The sequence below is a fragment of the Salvia splendens genome, chromosome 16 (genome assembly GCF_004379255.2).
Source record: "Salvia splendens isolate huo1 chromosome 16, SspV2, whole genome shotgun sequence".
Taxonomy (NCBI): domain Eukaryota; kingdom Viridiplantae; phylum Streptophyta; class Magnoliopsida; order Lamiales; family Lamiaceae; genus Salvia; species Salvia splendens.
The window spans coordinates 17802776-17828370 of NC_056047.1; the positions used below are offsets into that span (position 1 = coordinate 17802776).

Sequence of the window (25595 nt, forward strand, 5' to 3'; positions counted from 1 at the left end):
GCTTCATTCCAATTTTGGCTTCTCTGGCTCCGGTAAGTGTTGAATGACTTGATCATCAGGGCAAACGGGAAAAGAGTCGCTGTAGGTGGTTGATTTGGATTGCGAAGGTCTCCTCACCGCATTTAACTTATGGTGGTTGTTGAAATAGCCTCGATTATTTTTAATAAGGTACTGGAAATTTTTAGTAACCTACATGCTACAACCAAAGGTTTAAGCTAAACCCCATCTATTGAATAGTTAGGGGTGACACACTAAGTAAATAAATTTTCTCTAAGCTAATTCTTTACGTCCTTAAATGTTAACTTACTATATCACTTAACATTTTAACTATGGCTAATGCATATTTTTATAATTATATTCCCATTTATTTTCTTATTCCATTTGCCGATTATATCCTCAGTTATTTTATACTCTCTCATTAGAAAATATAGTTCTATAGGTGGATAACACGAGTTTTAACACAAAATTATATTTGATCAAAGTAATGAAAAAGCAAGTGTAAAATGGATAGAAGTAGGATAGAGAATAACAAATACTATTAATAAAGTAGGAGAGAAAAATAAAAAAAATGAAGTAATAAATTGAGATCGACTTTCCATTTTTGGTGTAAGACCAATTTTGGTGGACGGAGGGAGTAGTAATTTTTTTTGAAAATATGTTGATGTCATTATTCGACCCAACCACGCCAAAAAATATACCAAATTCATAAACATTGGTCAACAATTGTTTCGAGAATTAATGTTGGATGTGCGCACTAGTATTTGTTGTACATCTCCATGCAACATGTCAATTCTTTTACTGTAAGTGTATACAATCTAATCTATCTTGTCGAGCATACCAGGAAATCCATGGCGCATGAAGCCTCTCATGCATATTCATCAATATGTGGCGTCGTGCATGCATTGCCGGTTTCTCAAATTCGTATCGTGAAAGTCCTCGACGACCCTTGCGACAAAATCGTTTCACGAACTTACAGGATGTCGTTTTTCTGCACATAACCACTAGGCCGCCATAAAAACCAATGGACTTGCAACGCGTGGCTGCATTGCAGACGCTCTTAAGAAACATACATTTTGCATTGATGATGCTCTTAAGAAACATGTATTTTATAGGACGGCTGGAATTTTATAGAACGGCTGGAGTATTAATTATTATTGTACCTACCATGTAAGATAAACATTATTGAATGACTTCTAATTAACATTCCTATATATATCAAAAGCATTGACATGAAAATCAAGATACCAAAAAAAGAAAAAAATAAAAACTAAAATGGCACAGACAATCATCACAAAACCATATTGTAAAAACCATCATCTCCAACTCCACTCGCTTCCAAAATCCACAAACTCTCATTTATTGATCAAATGCAATCACCAGAATACATTCCCTTCATTTTCTTATATGAAAACAATCGATCTACGTCGAAACAAGAAATCTCGAAACGTCTGAGACAGTCTTTGTCGGAGACCCTAACCATCTTCTACCCCATTGCAGGCACAGTTGTACAAAACTCGCACGTTGATTGCGACGACACGGGCGCGGAGTTTGTCGAAGCCCGGGTTCACGCTCCCCTCTCACACTTCACACAAAACCCTAATTTTGAGGAATTGGTGAAGCAGTTGTTCCCCACGGCGGACGGGACCGAAACCCGAAACCTGTCTGTGAAGATCAGTTTCTTCGAGTGTGGAGGATTCGCCGTTGGCTTGTTTCTGTCACATAAGCTAGTGGATGGGTCGTCTGCAGCGGCGTTCGTCCGCGCGTGGGGGAAGACCTGCTGCAGGGAAGCTTCTGGAATCATCCACCGTCCCGTGGGCAGACACACTTAAGGTTGGCCTCTTTACTTTTTTCTGATATGTTTTTGATATCAACTAATACTAATATATTAGAAAAAATAATATGACTTTCAGTTGTCATTTTAAAAAAAAAATCTCATGGTTCATTTATTTTTTTTTTAAAGTCTGAACACAGAGCTATACCAATTCGTAAATACAATAATATCAGATATCAGTTCATGACTCAATATCAGAAACTGATATGTTTTTGTAATACCAACTAATATTAATGTACTTCATTCGTTCTCTTATGGTTGAGTCATTTTTTCATTTTGGGAAGTTCCTTCATAGTTGAGTCATTTTTGTATATAGTAACAATTTCTCACTTTTACTTTACTATCACTTACTTTATTCTGTCTTTTTACATCTCTTACATTTTTTTATCTATCTACTTAATACACCAAACATCCATTTCTTAAACTCCGTATCGAAAAGTTTTGCCCCAACTATGAGGGAACAAAGATAGTACTTGATATGATTTTCAATTCTCAAAGTTTTTATTTTAAAAAAGTTTTCACTGGAACTGCCTGTTATTTGAACGTAAGTACTCCTTCCGTTCCCTCATAGTTGAGGCGAAACTTTTCGGCACAGAGTTTAAAAAAGGGATATTGAATGTGTTAAATAAATAGATAAAAAGGTAAGAGAGAGAAAAGTAGAGAGAATAAAGTAGAAAGTGAATAAAGTAGAGAATAAAGTAACACAGAGTAAAGTAAGAAAGAGAAAAAAGTAACTATATATGGAAGTGACTCAACTATATGAGAACTTCCTAAAATGGAAAAATGACTCAACTATGAGGGAACAGAGTGAGTATATAAACTTAACGAGAGCCCTTCCCCAGTGTCCACCCCTCCTTCGACATGGCGCTCCATTTCCCGCCCTCGCACTCGCCTCCGCCCTCGATGTACCTTGGAGTCCCGAGAGAGAAAATTACAACGGGGAGGTTGGTTTTCGACAAGGAGAAGGTGGAGATGATCAGGAAGCTGGAAGCTTCTAGAAGCGAGGTAAAGGATCCTACTAGGGTGGAAGCCGTCTCCTCTCCTATGGCGGAGCTTCGTCGCCGCGCATATAAAGGCCGGGACGGGGACGGGGACGGGGACGACTTTGTTCCCCGCTGTTCATGCGGTGAACCTGCGCCCTAGAGTTGGGCTGCCGGATCGCACCTTCGGGAACTGCAGCTTGGGGTACCTGTGGTTCTTTCGTTAGACGAAGACGAGGGCGAAGACGTTGTGTCGAGATTGAGGGCAACCATACGAGGAGTGGGCGATGATTTCATGAAAGGGGTTATGAACGATGATATATATAGTGCGAATGCTGGATGAAACCATTGATGTATTAATAAGCCGGGGAGATGTGTTTTTAGCAGTTGGATAAGGTTCGGGTTGTACGAGGCAGATTTCGGTTGGGGGAAGCCAGCTAGGGTTTGCACCGGCTCTCCGTACATGAACGTAGTGGTACTCATGGAAGCTCCGGCCGGAGACGGAATCGAAGCGTTGATTAATGTCGTTGACGATCGTTTCTTTCAATTGCTGCAATCCAATTGCAACAAACTTCTTGGTGAAGAATGAAGATGTTATGGCTACTTGATCATGTCCCAAACTCAGAAGTATATTGAAATAAAGTGAATAAGATTTTCATGTTTGATTAGAAGGGTACGTACATAAGATTTATTGAATAAGTGAACTGCTAACGACGAAATAAAAAGAATAAAAATTCCCCCAAAACCTTGCATTTATTAAAACTAGTTTAGCCCCCGCGCGATGCGCGACACACGACTTTTATAATAATCATATGAATACAAAATTACGTGTTCTCTTCGTCCATAAATAATAAACTCAGTTTAATTTAGTACGAGTTTTAAAAAAATTAATGGAAAATTAATAAAAAAAGAGAATGTAAGATGAACAATACTTCTAACCCCGCGCAATGCGTGACACACGACTTTTACAATAATCAGATGAGTACATAATTATGTGCTCCTTTCGTCTACGGATAACAAACTCAATTTGATTTAACAAAGTTTTTAAAAAAAATTATGGAAAGTGAATAAAAGAAAGGGGGTGCGTTAAAATGACAACACCTCTTAAAGTAACACCATACAACCATTCCTAGCCAATCATTTGTACACGTGGACGAATAATCAGCTGCCATGCGGCAATCATGAAAAATGCTCAAGGGGTAAATTTCTCGGCCAGCAATATCCAATATACTATACATCAATTTTTCTCGGCCAGCAATATTCAATACGCTAGACAACAATCTATAGATTGTTGTATGGCGTTTATAATATTGCTGGATACGTAGTGTCACAGTGTCACTTTAAGAGATGTTGTCATTTTAACACAAACCTAAAAGAATATAATGAAAGATAAGTCATACTTATATATTTAGTTTTATAATAAAATGTGAGCGATATAAAGTTAATGGAATATGTGGTCCATTATCAAAAGTAATAAAAAAGTAAAAGCAAATGAGACATTTATTAGTGGACATATGAAAATGACAAAATGGAGCAATTATTGATGGACGAATGGAGTATTGTTAATAACTACTCCCTCTGTCTTATTAAAAAATAAAATGTTTTCTGGGTTGTCCCATTAAAAGTGAAACATTTCTGTAAATTGAAACAACATCTATTTGTTCATCCCTCTTCCTTTATTCTCTCCACATTAACTCACAAGATAACATTACATAAAAATCTCATACAAAAAAGCAAATATTTCATTTCTAATAAAACAGAGGGAATATGATTTTTAGTATTTTTATATAGAACGAAGTATTTGAATTAGTTTATATTACTTCAAATTCGTTACGTAGGATACATATTAAATTTAACTTTATTAACACTCTCCGCATAAGATAAAATCACTGTCATTGTTGAAAAATTAGGGATAATCGACATAGCAACATGGAGTATAATGCTTACATTATCACTTGTAAGAACTTATGCTTCCAATATATAAGCACAGTACCAATAATAAATGAATAGATTACACATTATTACTATATATATTTTTAAACTGTTTATTTAACTTATAACGGAGCAATAACAAAATGAATAAATTACACAATATTGCTATATATATTTTCAAACTGTCTATTTAACTTTTATATACTTTTTAAATTTAATTTATGAAAGCACAATAATATTGAATATACACAATAAGAAAGTGTGGTCTGACTTTTTAATTGGTTGTATCGTTTATTCTTAAGTTTGGTTTAGGTCGGTCCTTCATTTATATTCTCCTTCTAACGCATTATAAAATGTTTAAATATATGATTTAATTAATTTAGCAATAGATAATTGTCAATTTTCAAAATATTTCAGTTTTACATACTTAATATTTTAGTACGATAGTATGTAATTGATAAATAAAAGAGACTAATGGAAGAACATATAAAAGTAGTTTAAGCTTACATGATAAAATATACTAAGAACAAAGATGATTATATTGAAGGGTGTATAAAAACAATAATTTAAGTATAATAAAAAATTATAAATTTGATAAATTAATGACAAATATATACTCCCTCCGTCCCACTCAATATGTCCACATTTTTTAGTGGCACGAGATTTTAAGAGGAGTTGTTAGTTGGAGTAAGTAGAGAGAAAAATGTAATTAAATATTTTGATGATGGGAGAGATTTATATCCAACCATAATTTAAATTTATTGATTTTATAAAGAGATAGGGAGTAGTATACTACATATAATATTGTATTTTATGAAAATTAAAAGTTTCACCAAATACTCATTGATGTTGTAAATAAATAACTCTTATTAATGCTATCTTATTTACATAGTATCATAAATGTTAATAAAGTATACGAATATTTAGCTCTCTCCAAGTTTAATATAATCCCTCAAACTGTCATCTTCTCTCATTCAAAAAACATATTTTCTTCTTACTACCATAAGAAGATCTTTTTTAGTAATTATTTAATATAGTATTAGATTATTATTCGAGAGATTATTTAAATATCAAGAACTATATCTACAATTAATTACCTAAATTTAAATATTAAGAACAAAATCATTCTTTTGTTGAAAATTTGAAAAAAAAAGTGCAGAGTATATAAATGATTTGATGCCAAAAGATTAAAACATTTTAAAAGTAATAATTTTTTTTAATACACTAAAACTTACTATATCACTATAAATGGATGTACGGCCCAACTGAATCACATAAAAGATTTGTAAATAAACGCATAATGGGACAAATGAGGTTTTTTTTAAACTTACCTTCAATTACAGTCAGAATAGAGGATGACCTAGATCCATATTAAAATTAGAAATAGAAATTTTGAGAATCCGAGATATATTACCCTCATCATTATTCATAATGAACAACAAAGAAGACTATAAAATAAAAAAATATATTATCAAAGAAGAAGGATTATATGAAAGAAAACACGATGTTTTTTTGTGATCAAAACTATAACAAATGTGGTCTCTATTTATAGAGGATGAAAAACTACAAATTTTGGTATAATTTTTATAATTTATTAATAAAATATACAAAAGATATATAATTTTTTAAAATATTTATCAACCAATGAGATTATACCATTTGGTTGATTTGTTTACTGGCCATTGGTTTATGGAGTATCATTTTATTACTCACATCAATCACATTACTTCACGTTTTTTAAATGTGTATTATCAAATGTATAATGGTGTTTTTTACAATGACAACCTATCATATTATGCATGTCCCTTCGGGGACATCCGATAAAATTGGAACGATACAGAGAAGATTAGCATGGCCCCTGCGCAAGGATGACACGCATAAATCGAGAAATGGTCCAAATTTTTTTATAAAAAAACCTATCATATTATGCATCTTGCATTAAATTTTTATTATACATGCTAAAAGATTTATACAATATACTCTACAAATTTTCATAAAAGTGGTGAAAAAATAAAAATTATTTAATATAGTATTAGATTATTATTCAATATATTATTTAAATATCAAGAACTATATCTACAATGCGCCAGACACTTTTCAGCGGTGTTATAGTATCTTCTCGGATCTCCTAGAGGATTGCATCGAGATTTTTATGGACGACTTCACTGTGTACGGGAATTCATTTGACTCATGTTTGGTAAGTTTGGATGTAGTGTTGAGAAGGTGCCAGAAAAAGCATTTGGTTTTGAATTTCGAGAAATGCCACTTTATGGTTCCTGAGGGAATTGTCCTAGGGCACGTAGTCTCGGAAAGAGGTATACATTAAAAGCAAAGATTGGATATTCTTACAGCCTTAAAGGTATTATCATCACTTTAAAGCTATCAATTTATAAATACGGCTTTTTTTTTAATTACCAAGGTATCCACCGGCGGACCCGGTGACTATTACACGCGCTGATTTGTAGGCAGCTCAAAAGGTGGACAACTGGCCCAAGAATTTAAAGTTGCTCGTGACTATTACACGCGCTGATTTGTAGGCACCTCAAAGGGTGGGACAGTTGGCCCAAGGATTTAATTGCTCGTGACTGCCCAAGGATTTAAAGTTGCTCATGACTATTACACACTCTGATTTGTAGGCACCTCAAAGGGTAGGATAGCTGACCCAAAGATTTAATTGCTCGTGACTATTACACGCGCTGATTTGTAGACACCTCAAAGGATGGGAAAGCTGGCCCAAGGATTTAAAGTTGCTCCAATACCCAATGACAGGGATCGATCCCCGATCCCCTGACCATTTGGTTAAGGCTTTTTAGTTTATATGTTTATTATGCACATGAATCATCTCAAAAGGTTTACAAGAGTTCATTTTGAGTTATTTTTAAAGAGCTTTTGGCCTGATTAGCTGTACAGGTTGGCCCAAAATCCTGAAAGTTAGGGTTGTAAAGTTTAAGCCCGAAAAATGTACAACCCGAATAACCCAGCAACCTGAGTGGATTGTGCCGATTGACATCTCTACATGACACGTTGAAGAAACCTTAAGAAAAAACACACCAAAATTGTACATCCTGATGAACAAAACACAAGCATCTCTCTCTCTCTCTGCCTCTCTCAACACAAGCGTGCAAGATAATGCAAGCCTCTATCGGTTATTTGAAGATCAAAACTAAAAATCAAGTCTTTTTAATGTCGCCCTGCTAAATAATGCTCTCTCCTCAATTCTTTGGGCTCTTGGAATATCAAGATCCCGGAAGACAGGGCTGTCGACTCCAACTCCCATCGCGTTAAGTCCATTGTCGACATAGACAACAGCTCCAGTGATGGCCGATGCCAGAGGAGAAGACAGAAAAGCAGCAGTGTTTCCAACCTCATCTGTTCAATTCAAACGTCAAGCATAGCATTAGATACAAAAATTAGACACCATCTCACAAGTCCTATCGTTCGCCTCCCGTTTCTGGGGACAATGAGGATTTCAAACACGTGTATTTCTAAAACAAAATGAGTTGCAGAAAAATACTCACCAGCAGTAAGCTCCTTCTGCAAGGGCGCGTTCTCTAATGAGTAGTTGATCATCATGTCAATAAAGCCGATGGCTTTTGCAGCCCGGCTTCCTAACGGGCCTGAAACATGTCAACGTGTAACTATTGATTGTACGAACAGACTGAGAGAGTCCCAACAATGTTACAAAAAAAATTTTAAAAAAAAGTTGCTTCAATACCTGCGGATATGGTGTTGACTCTCACGCCGTGTTTTCGCCCAGCTTCAAAAGCAAGTACCTAAATCGAAGTGTATAGTTGTCACAACTTCACGGTGGTGTAAGAAGAGATGAAAAAGAAAAGACTAAGAAGTCAGAGAACTAACTTGTGTGTCACTCTCGAGAGCAGCCTTTGCAGAGCTCATGCCACCACCGTATCTGTAAGAAAGGAACGATGTTATACAATGAAAGGAAGTAGTTTAGACTATATCACACTTGAGAAATCAAGGGCATCCATACCCTGGTATTATCCTCTCGGATGCAATGTAAGTCAAAGAAATCGTAGCACCACCTGCCAACAGGTTATAAATCAGTAACAGTAATGAAATGAGTCAAATCAATCTGCAAAAATGATGCACATACCTGGATTCATGATGGGTAGAAAATGTTTGAGAAGGGAAACAAAGGAATAACTCGATGCAGATATGGCTGCAAGATAACCGTTTCTTGATGTTTCAAGAAGAGGCTTAGTAACCTACACATTTTAGGATAAACAGTATTTTCAAGCAACTAAAAAATAAGTAAAAGACAAAAAATCGAGGGCAAATGTGATAATTACCTCCGGGCCATTGGCAAGTGAATGCACAAGAATATCAATGCACCCGAAATCCTGTTTCACTGATTCAGCAACTTCCTGCAAGACAATACCGATCAAGTGGACTAATTATTTAACAAGACAATTATTAATCCTACTCATATACTAATAGGACAAAAAAGTTCAGGTTCAGATTCTAATGCCATTAGTTGTTTGAGGCAAGAAAGCATATAGCATGTAGCGTGCTATACTATGGTGAATCCTCCTCTAGTAAGGAATAATAATTACGCCCTTCGTCCCGCTTTAGGAGTCCCGGTTGAATCGGGCACATGTTTTAAGAAAGTGTTTGAGTGGGTAATAAATAAATGTTGTAGTAGATGTTGGGACCCATTTTAATTAAGTGTGTAATAAATAAATGTTGTAGTGGATGTTGAGACTCACTTTTAATACTTTTTTACTTACATTGTAGGCACTTTTTATTAGTTTATCCCAACTGGGACTCCTAAAGCGGGACGCCCGAAATTGATCAACCGAGACTCCTAAAGCGGGACAAAGGGAGTACATAAATAAGAAGGAAATTCTTTATGGAGAAAATGAAGATGAAGAAAGTGCAACGAGGCTAAGACCTTCACAGTCCAATTAGAAGAGCCAGCGTAGCGCTTCCAATTAGAAGAGCCAGCGTAGCGCTTATTTGTTTTATCTGCACCGTGGTAAAAATAAATTAGTAGATGTCAGAAACTCAACATGTTTAACTCAAAAGTATCATGGATTTAAAATTCTTCTCACGTCTTCTGGAACTTCCTCAGGAGAGTCAAAAACTGCATCCAATGGGTAGACTTTAGTAATTTCCATCAAAGAACCATCCGGCAGCCTAAAAATAAAAGTGTCCAAGACTGTCAATAGACAACCTTAAGGAATATAAGTATTTCTCAACAGACACAAGAGGTGATTTCTTACACGCGTGACTCGTCAAACGTTCCACGTCGTAGATGGTCTCAAAGATATTTAGTGCCTTAAATTGTTGGTGTTCATTAGTAATAAACAATAATTTCACAAGTAAAGACGAAGCTGAAACACTAGTCGGTGTACTTACTGGAACCCATGTCCAAACAAGAATTCAGCACCTGCAGCAGCAAGAGATTTGCAATCGCCCATCCATACCCATATCATCAGCTATACCGGCAATAAATGCCCTCTTACCTGCATATGATACAATGTTTGTTAGTAACTAACCTAATTCACTAGCCTGAATAATTTGTATTCGCATTGTAAACGAAGAGAATCCATCAATATGAGACCCCAACATATGAAAAGAAAAATTCGATGGAAACAAAGATAAGCCCAACCTCTCAGATCAATGGGCAATCCGGCAAAGTTTGTTATCACCTCCAGCAGCCATTGCCTTTACAGCATGCCTTTCAGACTTCGAAGCATTGCTGTGGCAGTTCTTATAGAAGTTCTGTGTGGCAGATAAAAACGATGAACTCCTAAGCTTTGTCCAAGACGCTCCTTTAGTTTCATTGCCAAAGCATGCTATGCTCGACCTAGAACTTTGGTGGGAAGCAGAAATGCAGGGTTTTGCAACCATAAGTTGCGTGATGCGAGTTGCTGCCGCAGCCATTCCTTCTACGTTAGAGGATGCTGAAATGGTTTTCACAGATTCAGCTTCACTTTACATGACATTTTCACAAAGAAGTTACATCAACATGAAATAGAATAAAATCTTGTAGCATTTTTTTAATTTAGAGAAATACACAATTATTTAGTCTATCAATTTCCTTACTTTCCACAAACAATATCAACATCAAAACCTAACTGAAAGTAGCCTTTTAATGTTATCAAATTGGAAATTTGATGCCATAGCTAATTTTGGGATAGGAAAAACAAACAACTCGAAGCAGCATTTATACCCTTGAAAAAATCCCAAATCAAATTAGTCTAATGTCTTCACTTTCGACAAAATGAAACGAAACCTAACCCTCAATTGCAGCTTCTTAAACAAATTAAATCCTAGATCATGCATCGATCAATCAGTAAACAAAAATTCACAGATTTAACAACCAAATCACAACATACATTGTACTAAAATCAACAAAAAACTTGTGTTCCTCAGTCAACATCCACAATAGGCAGAAACAAAAACCCAGCGCTCACACAATGGAAGAAAAGAGAAGAAACGAGAGATTATAGAGAAAAGACAGAAAACAAACAAACTCCGAGAAATGCAGATTACACAGTGTGAAAGGCAGATCAAGTTTACACAGTCGAACCTACATTCTACCAGCCCGTTTTCTTAATTACCTCAGTTGAAATGCTCTGGGAGAGAAAAAAAAATCCTTTGTTGCGCTGCGCAATGTGTGAAATGTGTTGTGCAGAGAAGGTGTATGTAAATATTCCTGAGGGTTCGATGATGAACTAAAACTATGTAGTGTAGTTGAGGCTGTGAGAAGCTTTGATAGTGCCGTTGAGTGAGGCAGTGAGCTGTTTCATTTCGGCATAAGCAGACCGAGTGGAATTTACCATTTTGCTCTTGCTACAGAGAATAATAATTGATCGAATTAATGTAAATCATTCTTGCGGCTAAATATAGTAGTACTACTACTACTTATATTATTACGAGAGAGAAATTTTAATAAAAAATAAATGTGGCCCCTTCAGTGGAATTAGGCATGCACAAACCGACCCGGCCCCGCGGTTAACCGCCGGTTCGGGCCCGGTTCCGGTTCAAAAATAAAATTGTGGCATCTTCAGTGGAATTAGGCATGCACAAACCGACCCGGCCCCGCGGTTAACCGCCGGTTCGGGCCCGCGGTTCATGAACCGGAACCGGGCCCGGAAACCAGCGGGTTGAACCGGCAGAAGGGTTGAAGGGTCGGAAGGGCCGGTTCAGGTTCGGCAATATATTGAACCTGAACCGGCGGTTCAAAACGGCGGTTCGGCGGTTCGAACCGCCGGTTCAAAGGGTTTAAATAGGTTTCGTAGGTTAGGGGTTCGTAGGGTTCGCGTAGGGGTTTAGTTATAGCCGTTGGAACCGGCGGTTCGCGGGGTAAACGCCGCGGTTTGAGGGGTAAACCGCGGGTTCGGGAGCCGGTTTCTGACGGTTCCGGCAACTTTTCAGAGGCTAGTCCGTAGGGTCAGTGTGTAGGCCTGCAAACCGGTCAGAAACCGCCGGTTTTTCGGTCAGAAACCGGCGGTTTTCTGACGGAAACCGTGGACAACCCGCCGGTTTAGGGTTGAATCGCCATATGTTTTGTATATGCAAAAACAATTACATAATTGTATTTGTATATACTCTAGTCGATGAAGTATATTTCTCTATAAGGCTATATGAGGGAAACTTTTGACAATTCTACTATATTGTTGATTGTTAGACGAAACTCAACATTTAAGTTGAATTGCTAAAGGTGTCCTTAATTTAGTTATGTAGAAAGATCTTCTTCGCCGGTTAAGAGTATATATATAATACTTATACGTTTAAGAACTTCAACATCGTTTCTTGTCATTTGTAATTAGTTCTTCACTAGTAGTCTCATTTGTATTTAAATTTTGTTTAAGACTTCAAGACCGCCATATGTTTTCAATTTGTAATTGTTGTAACTTGTAACGTGTAATTTGTAAACATGCAATTTCAATAAAATTGCAACTTTATCCGTATTTTTTCAATTTTATTTACTCACATTCCATAAAAAACAAACTTGAAAAGTGTAATGTAAGTTGATTAAAATTGAAAGTTGAAAATGCAAAAAAAAAAAAAAATCGTCGAACCGTCGAACCGGCCGGAACCGGCGGTTTTGAACCGCCCCGTAACCCGCCGGTTTTTTGAACCGGAACCGGAACCGCCGGGAGCTAGGCGGGCCGGTTCAGGTTCATACATTCCCCGACCTTGAACCGCCGGTTCATGACCCTGAACCGGTGGTTTTCGACCCTTGTGCATGTCTAAGTGGAATATACTGAAAAGAAAAAATGAGAGAATAATATTACTGTACTCCTACTATATTTATATGATGGTTTTTAAAATCAGTAAATTTATATGACCAAATTTGTACAACTAAAAATGGTTTAATAAAATAAAACCGGTTTATTTATAAATTGTGAGATACTAACAAACATAGGAGTGCCCATCATTATCAATGGATTGAACGAATAGCTACATAAATTTGTTTGATTTAATCATTTTCTTTTCCCGCGGCATTAATCAATTATTATTCGAAGTATTTCGAACAATATTTGACTTCTTACTTGCCCGTGTGTAAAATGTATGAAAACGTGTGAAATTGACACTGTTCCGAGGTCTATGAAATCGGCGGCATCCAACAGTGTTGCGGATGTCCCAACGGACATCCCAAAAACACATCATGGCACGTCATAAGAACTTCTCATTGCACTGCCACGTCATAAGAACATCTCACTGCACAGTGGCGGACATCCCGACGGACTTCCCACAATAATAAAAATTCACAAATTCACCAAATTAAACAATTTACGGAATTAAACAATTTACGGAATTAAAATTTCGATACAAATACAGAGAAATTACAACCACTTTATTTTAAAAAAACATACATAGTACAAAAAAACATACATAATTATTAAAAAAATTACATAGTTAAAAAAAAACAGCCGTCTCACTCGTCGAATTCTCCGCCGCCAGTACCCTCGTCGTCCCCGCCGGTAGTCCCCTCTTCGCCACTCTCCGCCATGTCTCCCAACCCCAAATCGCGCCGCATACTGTTGATGATATCCTTCAGCGACGACCTATAATGGCGATCGGTCGATGTCCGCCATTCAACCATTGCACGTAACAGGGTTTCATGTTGCGCGACACGGGCGAGTGAGGGGAGCTCGGGATCATTTTGGGTAGGAGCTGCCGATTGGGCCTCGGCGGACCCGCTGGCGCTTCCACTCGCCATCCGCGCCGCAGACTTTTGCCCCACCGGGCGACGGCGGCGGGCCGACGATGAAGGTGTCGGGAACTCTGCCTCGGTGGGGGGGGGGGAGTTCGTGGGAACCAGCACTGCTACTGTAATCCCCGGAGGCACTGATCTTCGTCTGCTTCGGCAAGCCAGATTCAACACCGGCAGTAAACTTGGCCGAAGTTTGCACCACAAGATACACATCTCAATATTTGAATTCCCCGAAGCCCGCCGCAGCGTCTTTGAACTGATGGGTGAGACAGAAGCTTCACATCCTCGGCAGACATGCCGCTGGTTGCCGAGTGGAGGTTGTTTGTGTAAATGCAAGCGAATCGGCTGAGCTATCTCTTTCAGCCGCTCCCACTGTTTCGGCATTGCTCTCCGTTGTGAGGCTTCCCCCTTGAGGTTTGAATTGGAGGTAGATTTGGCTAATTGCGCCACCACATCCTGTCGATATGCTGGTTAGCCCCGATATATGGATCATCCACTATAGTGATCCACGCCTTCGCAAGCGCGATGCACTCCTCTGTGCTCCAGATGGTCCTCTTTTTTCCCGCTGGACTCCCTCCCCCCACCTCAGCGGCCCCCGCCTCACCATTGTACCCCGCCGCAGGCAAGGTAGTGCCTCGTCCCATGCCCCTCCCTCTCCCTGTCCTCCCCCTCCCTGTTGCCGTTGGTGCGTCTGTGGAAGAATCCCGGATCGGAGATAGCCCCAACTCCTCCATCGAGAAAGTCTCGATGCCAGTGAACTGAGTCTCGAGAAGAGTACTCGGGGGGTTGCCGTCGACAGTAAATCCATATAGGGGCGATAGACATTGTCCACTGGTGATTGGGGAACCCCTGCATACTCCCCCGCAGCGACAGGCGAGCCCTGCATCATCCCCGGCATCATCATCCCGGGCATCTGGGGCGGCATCATCCCCGGTATTCCGTGCATCATCCCCGACATTGGGGTCATTCCGGCACTCGCCCCGGGCATTTGGGGCATCATCCCATACTAAGGCGGGTACATGTTGTAGTATCCGGGCATCATCCCCGCCGTCATTTGGGGTTGGGGCATCATCCCCGCCATTCCGGACATCGCGGCGGACATTGAGGTACTTCCGCCAACGGGAAAGATCGGTCCCTGTGGCTCGCTCGTGGCGGGGGAATCACTATCGTGGTGCTCCATTTATCTTCGAAAGAAAAGTATTTAGAGAGAGAAAGATACTTGTTAATACAAGTGAGGAGAAAGAAATGAAATTCAACGAGCCGTATTTATAGAATTTTTGAAAAAAATAATAAAAAAATAATCGGGACGTCCGTGGGTCAACGCAATGGCGGACGTCTGCAAGGACGTCGCCAAGGACGTCCCGGGAACGCCGCGGACGTCCGTATCAGCGTCACCTTTGCACAATGGCGGACGTCCGCCGGAACGGGTGCCATTGTGGATGCTCTTAGCCATCCCATTCTCTTGTTAGCTAAGTAGCTAACAGTACATTCTTGAATACACTTTTCCACATCACTGTGGTATAGCTTCCGCCTCCTACTACTTTCCTACTATATCATCGTACTACACTCACAAACATGACGAGTGATGGTCGCAGGATTTATCACTCATGTTTGTGTGTACATAATAGAAAAATGAGGCAGTGATTGTAGATTCTTCATCTAAAACATCATCAGTGTTTTTGGTTTGGATTGCGCTGGTGGACTATGAGATGTAATCAAATGCAAACTCTAAATACTGTACAAACTTCAAACAATGATTTGACTGTTAGAAAATGTCAATAGATGGCAAAATAATAACAATACAAAATGTCAACACAGAGTCAACTGTTGATATTGTGTTAGACATTAAAATCTTAAAAGTTACACTTTATTTTGAAGTTTAGAGTTTATACCATATATAAAATTTACATTTAGTAGCAAACCAAATTGAAGTCACGGGTATAAATACAATCTTCTGCAAACTAACACACGAACCCTGTAATGGACAAATCACCACATAGCCCACTTTTGTTGGGCTTAAAATTCCAACCAAACATGGAAATAATGACTGGACCCTAAACAATGACTAAATTTCAATCCCAATTTGCGTGAAAAATGATCTTTACACGAATGTATGTTAAAATCTTTCAAAACAATCAAATGAGGCCTTAGTGCAGCTAGGTCCAGTTCAACGAGGGAGTGGAGCAAAGCAATCACATTGTTCATACAAGATATTTTACCATTTTTTTAATATTGAATATATTTCACCATTTTTTAATATTGATACAAAAAATTCATTCGCATTCCAGTTTAATGAAGTATGCCCTCCTCTATCTTTAAACATTGTCAACTCTTTACATGTATAGTTAACAAAAAGTATTAATTATCATTATATTATGTTAGTATAAAAAGTTCCAAATTGCTTCGTATTATATATTTTCTCATTTTTCAATTCAAAAGTAAAATTATGAATGGTGTAAATTAAAGAGTAAAGTACACTATTTTGGTTCTAAACATATGGTCGAAATACGATTTTGGTCCAAAACATTGACTTTTTGAAAATCAAGTCCTAAATAAATGAAAATGTCGCCGAATCGGTCCTTTTTTAACGGTTCCGTCAAAAACTGACGGTCAACCGTAAATTAGTAAATTTTGACCGTATTAGATGATTTGATTACTGTAGCTAATACTTAAAAATAAAGTAAAATTTATCTTAATTTCTCAATCTTTTTTCTCTTCTTCCCTTCCATCTCTCCCCTCTCCTTCCTTCTTCCCCAAATCGATCTCTCTCTCTCTCCCTCTCCCTCTCCCTCTTTCTCTCTTCCCCTCATCTGCAACCTCCTCTCCCTCGACCCGAGCTCCACACCTACTTCGCCGGCCTCGCCCATTCGCACGGCCCCATCTACTCCCTCAAGCTCGGAAACGCCCAATCGCATGGGCCCATCTACTCCCTCAAGCTCGGCAACAAGTTCAGCGTCGTCATCACCTCGCCGGAGCTCGCGAAGGAGGTCCTCAAGGCTGGGAATAGTAAATAAAATAGTCACTAATAAGTCTTGAATCGATTTTAAAAAATTGATCCGTATAAAAAATGGGATAATAAAATTGACTACTGCAACTACAGAAAGAGAAGTAAGAGTGATACTCTTGAAAAACGGAGCAGATATGTGTCAAGTTTTTTCAAACCGATCATGGTGAAAATCAGAGGTCAAATGTGCAGAGATGGATGAAGAAATGATAGAACTCCATGGAAGGAGATGAAGAATATATTTACATATTTACAGAGGAAAACTGCCGGTTTCTGTTGCATGGGAAGAAGAAGAAGAGATGGAGAGAATCGAAAATCTTTATTGACTACATTGTGAATTGTTGTTTTCATACTACACCAAGCTATGCCTTATATAGGCTTACATCTAACTAACTAACTAACTAACTAACTAACTAACTCTAATAGCTCCCCTCAAGATGGAAGCAAGACAATTGCTACCATCTTGACAACAAACAACAAAAGAAGAAGAACTACAACCATCTCAATCTTATTCTAACTAAATCCTAATTACATTCCATCTTGAGCATATTATTGATATCGAGCATTGCTTCCTAGAACAACATCCATAGCATAAAGATCACAATAAGATTGGCAACAACTTGAGCTTATCAACTTTCCATCCCCTGATCAAGCCATCATCGACCTGCTTGATCAAGCCCTTGATCAAGCCATCATCGGCCGGCTTGATCAAGCCATGTTCAACATCTCAACCACACGCAATAGTGCTGCCCTTTCCAACACAGGAGGCTCACACCACCAATTTTCACTCTACAACATTAGCAACTTCTCTCTACTGCATTGGCAACTTCACTCTATTGCAACTTCACTTTACTGGACGTGAACTTCACTCTACTTGACTTGAACAACACCACATCCTAATCTCCACAGAACCGAATCAAACCTTGGAAATATCCGATACAATCGAAGAAGAAAAAAAAATAGATCGGCTGAAATCAAACGCCAAAGAGAGAAAGATCGAACCGATTCAAAATGAGAAGAAATATATCGTGAACACGGAGATTCACTTGAGAAGAGAAAAAAAAATGAAACTGACCGTGAACACGGAGATTCACTTGAGAAGAGAAAAAAAATGAAACAGATCGTGAACACGGAGATTCACTTCCGAAACAAATCGTGAACACAGAGATTCACTTGAGAAAAACTGAAATAGATCGTGAATACAGAGATTCACTTGAGAAAAACTATGAGAAAGCCGAATTCAATCGGCGATAGAGAAAAAACAACTGAATTCAATCGGTGATTTGAGAAGATAAGAACCGAATTCAATCGGTGAGAAGAAATTGCGGATCCAAAATTTTTTTTTTGAAGAACTCAGTCGAAGTCGGATGCGGCGGAGATGAAGCACGCAGCGGAAGATGTTTACTCTGATACCATGTCAAGTTTTATCAAACCGATCATGGTGAAAATCAGAGGTGAAATGTGAAGAGATGGATGAAGAATGATAGAACTCCATGGAAGGAGATGAAGAACATATTTATATATTTACAGAGGAAAACTACCGGTTTTTGTTGCATGGGAAGAAGAAGAAGAGATGGAGAGAATAAAAAATCTTTATTGACTACATTGTGAATTGTTGTTTTCATACTACACCAAGCTATGCCTTATATAGGCTTACATCTAACTAACTAACTAACTAGCTCTAATAATATGTGAGAATTGAGAAACAAAAAAAGGGTGAAGTATATGGAAAGAGCTTCATACCGGAAAACGCAGGTTTACAAGACTTCAATTGATGCTGCTTCTAATTTGTCTTGGCCTGCTGATAGGCTCGTCATTCAATAGTCATAATAAATTGAAGCCACAGGACTCCGGCTGCCGGTGAGATGCCGGCGACAGAGAGTACGATTTGGGGAAGAAGGAAGGACATGAGAGAGATGGATGAGAAGAAGAGAGGGTGGAAGTCGTATGTTTTAATTTTTTTAAATTTTATTTTAATTAATTATATTTTAGTATGTTAATTAAGTCAAAATTTCACTAATATACGGTTGACCGTAAGTTTTTTACGGAACCGTTAAAAAAGGACCGATTCGGCGACGTTTTCATTTGTTTAGGACTCGATTTTTAAAAAGTGGATATTTTGGACCAAAATCGTATTTCGGCTATATGTTTAGGATCAAAATAGTACTTTACTCTAAATTAAATGTGACGTGGCGATGGTCCTGTCTAAGAGAGGCCTCACTTGTAACTTACTAAAAAAAGGGTTCGACAACATAAAATTCCAAATTATCAAAATTTGAAGCCTTACCTTATTGAGGATCTGGGCCGGGCAATCTGTGACAACAATGAGCCCATTCCGAAAAAAGCCCATTAAAAACTTCCGTATGCACGCACGCAACTTCTAAAGGTGAATCGGAGAGCACGTGACATCGCAACAGTCATCGATTTTTGCTCATCACATAAAATGAAGTGACGCTCTGTGATTCCCTCCATCCCTCTCTCTAGCTTCAATAAAAACCCTAGCTTCACTGTTTCAGTGGAGCTCGACAAATCAATTATTGTGTTCTTTCTTCTCTTTATCTACTCTATATCGCAATTCACCTCTCAGAACTTCACATTTTCGCGAATTAACTGGATTATTGGTTTCTGGAGCATCTTGTTTCAGTTGTTTTTGTGGTTCATTCGGTGTGATTTTGATCTCTGAGCTATGGATAATCGCAAAAGAGGCAGAGCTGAATTTGCTAACGGCGGTTTTAAGAAATCTAAGCCAGGTATTAGCGCTTGAATCTCGAATAAATGTCTATTTCTCTTTTCCTACCTGGATTTTTAAGATTTGTAGTATGTTAATTGCTCAGAAGATCTGGAAATTCGTGATTTCCCGCGTGGTTGTGGAGGAAATATGTGAAGAAAGAATTTCTCGATCTGTTTAATGTGAATGATTATTCAGTTGAGAAATCAATGAGATCTACCGGTTAAATTATTTAAAATTTGTACACATTTAATGTGGAAGATTTTAAAGTAAATTGATATTATGGATTGTATTTATTATCTCATGTAGTATGCAGTTTTAGATACTGCTCAAGTGACATACCAAAACATCAAATGAATAATGTTAGGAAACTGAGAAAAAGTAATTAATGTCTTGCAACAGAAATGGACTCCTTATCAAGTGGTATAGGAAGCAAATTGAAGCCATGCACGAAATTTTTCAGGTTCAAATCTCAACTCACTAAATGAATATTTGAAATTCTAATATCCAACAGCAGGCTGTAATGCTGTGAAAAATGGTTGTAGTTGATGACGAGGGCATTTCATGTTATACTGGAAATCTTCGTAGTAATGAAGATGTTGAATAATCAATTTCTTTCTTGATACAGATTTTACCATTTCATAGTAATGATATCATTATCCAGATTTGATGTGGATGGACGCTTGAGATAACTACTCCCTTAACAGCGTTTTTGCATCCATTAACTCTTTGATGGAATGTTGCTTTTTCTCATATTTTGTTGCTAGTTTATGCATCACTCAATTTGATTTCTGCATATCTAAATTCGACACATCTAGCAAATTAGAAATTGGGGAAGTGCCTTGATTCATCGGCTTAGTTGAGTTACTATTTATTTTAGTATGTTGTCGGCATTTTAATCTTCACTTATTTGGTTTCTGTCGGAGAGTCTAATTCAACCTGATTTATGTTTGAGGCGGTGTTGTTGTTTTATTGATTGAAATGTTTAGTTGGAAGCTATACTCTTTGGCTTTAGGATTTCTTGTTTGTGTAATTGTGTGGCAAGAATAAATGGAAACATTTGATCTGTAGAAATTAGAATCTAGAGTTTTGTGGTATTTGTGTACTGAAATTCTGGGGAACTTAACTTGCTTGATTGTTGATTTCTTTTGATCATGTGTTTTGCTTTAAACCTACATATACTAATATACTATCATGATGCTCCTACTATCTCTCCCTTTGTCTCTTAATGCATCGAAAAGAAAATTTTCCAATGCATTATATGGAAAATTTATGTAGTCTCTAGTGACCTACAATCCTGTAAGTTGATTGTGATTTATATACTGTATTTGATCAAGTTTATTCAAAGGGAAATAAGGAAGAGAAGAACTTGCAAAGAAATAAAACTCAAGCAGGGCTTTCAAGACATTTTTTTATGAAATGCTTATAGCTAGCTAATTTTGCCTTTCAAGTCCCTTTCCAGTGATTCTATCTGTATTATGTGTTATTCTGCAATTTCATCATAAGAGATTAATTTTGGCATTCGATTTGGTAATCTGCTTGATAAGCACAAGTGGTACAGTTGATGGGAGTTCTTCTATCTAGTGACTTAGATAAATGCTAATTAAGGTCTAATCTCTGTATTTCTTTTGTTTGTAGCGTTGCCGGTTGTCCCTTTGGTGAGAACTGCCACTTTCTCCACCATGTTCCTGGTGGCTACAATGCTGTTGCCCAGATGATGAACCTGGCTCCTGCTCCCACCCCACGACCAGTAGGCGGCCCCCCACTGCCTGCCCACCAGAACGGTTATGGCTCTTCGGCTGCTGTTAAAACCAAAATATGCAACAAATACAAGACTGCAGAGGGTTGCAAATTCGGCGATAAATGCAACTTTGCCCATGGGGAATGGGAGCTCGGTAAACCAATTATGCCATCCCACTCCCACGACAATCCTCACCTTGCCGCTGGACCTATGCCCGGCAGGTTCAGTGCCCGGCCGGAGCTGCACGCTCCTGGACCCACAGCTAATTTTGGTTTAACGGCCACAACCAAAATTAGCGTAGATGCTTCTCTAGCTGGTGCTGTAATCGGGAAAGGAGGAGTGAACTCGAAGCATATATGCAGGCAAACGGGGACCAAACTATCTATTAGAGACCACGAAGCGAATCCCAATCTCAAAAACATCGAGCTCGAGGGAACCTTCGAGCAAATCCAGCAAGCAAGTGCGATGGTGAGGGAGCTTATCGTCAGCATTGGTTGTGGAGGCGGGGCAGGCGAGGCGGGGAGAGACGCACCGGCGGCCTCCACTGGCAGGGGCGGAAACTTCAAGACGAAGCTCTGCGAGAACTTCGGGAAAGGGTCGTGCACCTTCGGAGATAGGTGCCATTTCGCACATGGCGAAGCTGAGCTAAGGAAAACAGGATAAGATCCCATCATGTTGGTATGTGAGGTTTGTGTTTTTCTTTATTTTAGAGTAATAGAACTAATGAATTGAATCTTGTAGCAGCTACGTAGGTGATTTAAGACAAAAGTGTAGCATAAAAGTCGCAGGTTTTATTTTACTACTATAAATTAAGCTTTATTATATCTTATGCTCTATTTCCTATCCACTTGCATTTGCCTGTAAGTTAGTATAACATTATACATTTATAAGCTTTCGGTTTATGATTTCTCTTCACAACTATATACATTTATATCTTTATTTTGTATAGTATTTGCTAGTCGGAGGTGCAGCTATATAGCTACGAATTGCTATTGCGCATTGATTTAATTATACTGTGAATCAAATTATTAGTTGATACTGTAGCTTCCTTTGGAATTAGGGTTTTCTTTGCAATTGATCACTTCCCTATTTATATATTCTGATAGATAAATTAAATTAGAAGGTCCAAGACTTTTCGAAAAAGAATATCAAGTAATTATATACTCCGTTCCAATCTATGTAGCATTTATAATGCATTAAAAATTATCATTTTTCATATATACATGTATAACTATTTCATTCATATTTAAAAAGTGGATCAAATTTTCATACATAATACAAGCCTTCTTGAGAACTTGATAACTTTCACCACAAAGAGTCATAAACTGCACATTCCAGCAATCCAAAACATTACTACAAAACCACAACCAGTCTATCCAAAAACTAGTCGATTCTCATCTATCTCAGCCATAGCAAGTTCTCACATTCAAACAAAGGGAAATTAGAAATCAAAGACCAAGTATAGGTTAAGAATGCGATCAATGGATACGCCCACTTTACAGCAGCATTCAACACCAATTGCCTGACTACAATCACCTCCGCACTGGTGGTGCAGAACCTCTACCTGGAGGTGCTCCTCGACCAGCAGCCTGAGCCTGCCAATGGAAATGTCAAGAATCAGGTGGAGCCAAATCCGACACCATTTACAACGACAACTTCAGTTTATAAGTAGTCAGCAGTGGACGACCATGACACCCTCATCATTGGAAAAAGGTAAATTAAACAGTATCAAAACAACATTCCATTTCCAAGCATAAAGAAAGTGCATACCCTAGCTCGCATTGCAACAGCACGCCCACGTCCTACTCCAAGTGACGAACCCTTGCCCTTTATAGTTAGAAAGCAACAGAGGATCAGCAACATCAAGAATACAAAAGCCAACGCGAAGAAAAAATATAGAGGTGCAAGAGATAAGAGTACCTTGATTCTAGATTCCAAACGCTTGAACATGGGAGCGTTCTTAAGCATATCTGGGATGACCATGAACCTGTAACAATCCACAATTGGTCACCTTTAAACTTATTTGGTACAAATACATTCAGGATCCACAATAGAAAATGGATCCACACCTGACTTTGCTGCCTCTAATGAAAACATGCTCGAGTTGCGAGACCTTTCCATCCTACAATAGGTTGAACAACAGCAAATTCAGATAAGTGAAATGAATTTAGTCACTGCAATAGCAAATATGAAAGCATCTACACACTAAGGGGGTGTTCGGTTTGCAAGATTGTATACCGGGATTAAATATGTAGTGAGTTTGGTTCATGAGATTCAATGTCACAACTCAATCCTAGATGGATAATCATGGGATAATTAGTCATAGCTAACCCCCTATGACTATAATAATCTCACAACTCTATCCTAGATTGTATCTTAGTACTAATTTATCTAGGAAACCAAACACCATCTAAGGAGATAATCACAAAAACATCCCTGGAGGTGATGAATGCGCTAGATTTTGTAGTGCATTTTTAAAGATATCTAAGGTTATGAAAACTGCTCGATTATTTGTAACCAGGCCGAAATTTGATGGCATCTATAATCACACTAGTATTTGGGTATTTTGATATCCTAACATCAATCACTTAAAATATATTCAGCATGATCCATTTCTCAAGATACATTGAAAGGATTATGAAATACATCTTCATGTAGAAATTAGAATCATTCAACCACTCCTTACTCTAACAATCACATAAATCGAAATATAAATAAGCAACTTCAACTTTTTCTGAAGGAAAAAAAAGGTCTAACCTAATTACAAAATTGCCACTACCAGTTCAACTTTTTCTGAAGGAAAAAAAAGGTCTAACCTAATTACAAAATTGCCACTACCAGTTCACTCCTAGGGTTTATAATCTAACTTGAATTTAACAAGCACCTCGCAAGCACAGCTATCAAATACACAGAATTACATCAAATAGAGAGAATTACATGAACAAAAATTGACATAATTAGGGGAAATTGGAAAGAGGATTAGAGACCTTGGCAGTGTAGGTGATGTTTTCAAGTTGGCAATTCCAGTTGTCCTCGCACTCGATCATACTTCCGCGGTAGAGCTCGCCGCTCTTGAGCTCCACCGTCACCACATGCCCAGACGCCTCGTGCAGCAGCTTCACCGGAATCCCTAAGCTCCGACTCATTTCTCTTCTACGTTTCTAGAAATATCTATAAAAAAATACTAAAATTTATTCCAACAAAAAATGCAGCTAAAACCCTATGAATTCGAGACTGTCACGTACCCTAAGTTAAACAGTTGGGGAGCGGTAACGATGAGTGAGAAGCCCAGATCTACCCGTGCACTTATATTGGTCTTTCCAGAGAAGGCCGACTTGTAAATTAATTCCTTCTTTTCCTACTTGCACTTTTTTATAGTAAATTAACAATTGAATAATTAGGATAAATAAATTAGTATTTTATGTATAGTAAAAGAATTGGAACACTTAATAATGCAATGTTTAATCAATTCTAATTTCTTAATTAAATATTTTAATTCTTATTTAAAATAAAAGTTATAAATAGTTTGAAACGAGTAAAAAAAAGTGAGCGTAACATGAGACGGGTGGTAAGGGCATCAGCAGTGGCCCGCCCTATGTACCGCCACATCAGCATTTTATCCTCCTACCCTTCCACCTGCAGTGGGGCGCCCTAAGGCGCGCCCTATAGGTTTTGCTATTGTTTTGTTAATTAATTTAGACCATTAGCAGTGGGGCGCCCTATGGCGCCACGTCATCAGTTTTATCCTCCTAACCCCCACCTGCAGTGGGGCGCCCCATGGCGCGCCACATCATCAGTTTTTTATTTGAATATTTAAATAACTACAAAAATTAGGAACAAACTTCATTTCATTTATAAAAATTAATACATTACAATACGAATTAAAAAAAATACGCAAACTCAGCGACGATGTTTACGTGCCCACACTTCTTCAACCATGTCGTTCATGAGCTGACCATGATCTTGTTGGTTGCGCATTGAGGCTTGTCTAGCTAGAACCTCATCGAAGCCCGGGGGCAATCCTCTAGCGGGGGACTCGGTCGCCGTGCTGGACGAGCTAGATGCACCGTCATCATCGTTCCACTCGGTGATGCTCCCACCTTCATGCTCGACCATCATGTTGTGCATGATAATGCACGCATACATGACGTCCGAGATGACTTCCTTGAACCAGAAACGAGCTGGCCCT

At 38.4% G+C, this 25595-nt stretch overlaps 3 protein-coding genes and 1 non-coding gene across 6 annotated transcripts; 2 read left to right on the plus strand and 2 right to left on the minus strand.

Moving 5' to 3' along the window:
- The first annotated feature begins 6544 nt into the window (after positions 1-6544).
- LOC121773076 lies at positions 6545-6647 on the plus strand. The gene has a single exon (XR_006044652.1). It is a non-coding gene; the product is annotated as a U6 spliceosomal RNA (small nuclear RNA).
- Positions 6648-7680: 1033 nt separating this feature from the next.
- LOC121769709 (enoyl-[acyl-carrier-protein] reductase [NADH], chloroplastic-like) lies at positions 7681-9608 on the minus strand. Its single transcript, XM_042166448.1, has 8 exons — positions 9492-9608; positions 9054-9128; positions 8858-8969; positions 8735-8786; positions 8602-8653; positions 8459-8516; positions 8262-8360; positions 7681-8112 (listed from the first exon to the last, which is right to left on the minus strand). Exons 1-8 carry the CDS (start codon positions 9591-9593, stop codon positions 7907-7909), a joined length of 756 nt encoding a protein of 251 aa, XP_042022382.1. The 5' UTR covers positions 9594-9608; the 3' UTR covers positions 7681-7906.
- Positions 9609-19359: 9751 nt separating this feature from the next.
- LOC121772267 (zinc finger CCCH domain-containing protein 14-like) lies at positions 19360-22253 on the plus strand. Its single transcript, XM_042169291.1, has 3 exons — positions 19360-19687; positions 20068-20128; positions 21304-22253. The coding sequence occupies exons 1-3, from the start codon at positions 19624-19626 to the stop codon at positions 22067-22069; spliced, it is 891 nt and encodes a 296-aa protein (XP_042025225.1). The 5' UTR covers positions 19360-19623; the 3' UTR covers positions 22070-22253.
- Positions 22254-22615: 362 nt separating this feature from the next.
- On the minus strand, positions 22616-24743 carry LOC121769815 (small nuclear ribonucleoprotein SmD3b-like). Of its 3 annotated transcripts, none has more exons than XM_042166575.1 (6): positions 24652-24743; positions 24394-24567; positions 23476-23528; positions 23327-23393; positions 23177-23233; positions 22616-23001 (listed from the first exon to the last, which is right to left on the minus strand). In XM_042166575.1, the coding sequence occupies exons 2-6, from the start codon at positions 24550-24552 to the stop codon at positions 22939-22941; spliced, it is 399 nt and encodes a 132-aa protein (XP_042022509.1). In that variant the 5' UTR covers positions 24553-24567; positions 24652-24743; the 3' UTR covers positions 22616-22938. The 3 variants fall into 3 exon arrangements, with proteins under 3 accessions (XP_042022509.1, XP_042022508.1, XP_042022510.1); XM_042166574.1 differs by having other exon boundaries at positions 24394-24577; XM_042166576.1 differs by lacking the exon at positions 24652-24743 and having other exon boundaries at positions 24394-24645.
- Positions 24744-25595: the final 852 nt, after the last annotated feature.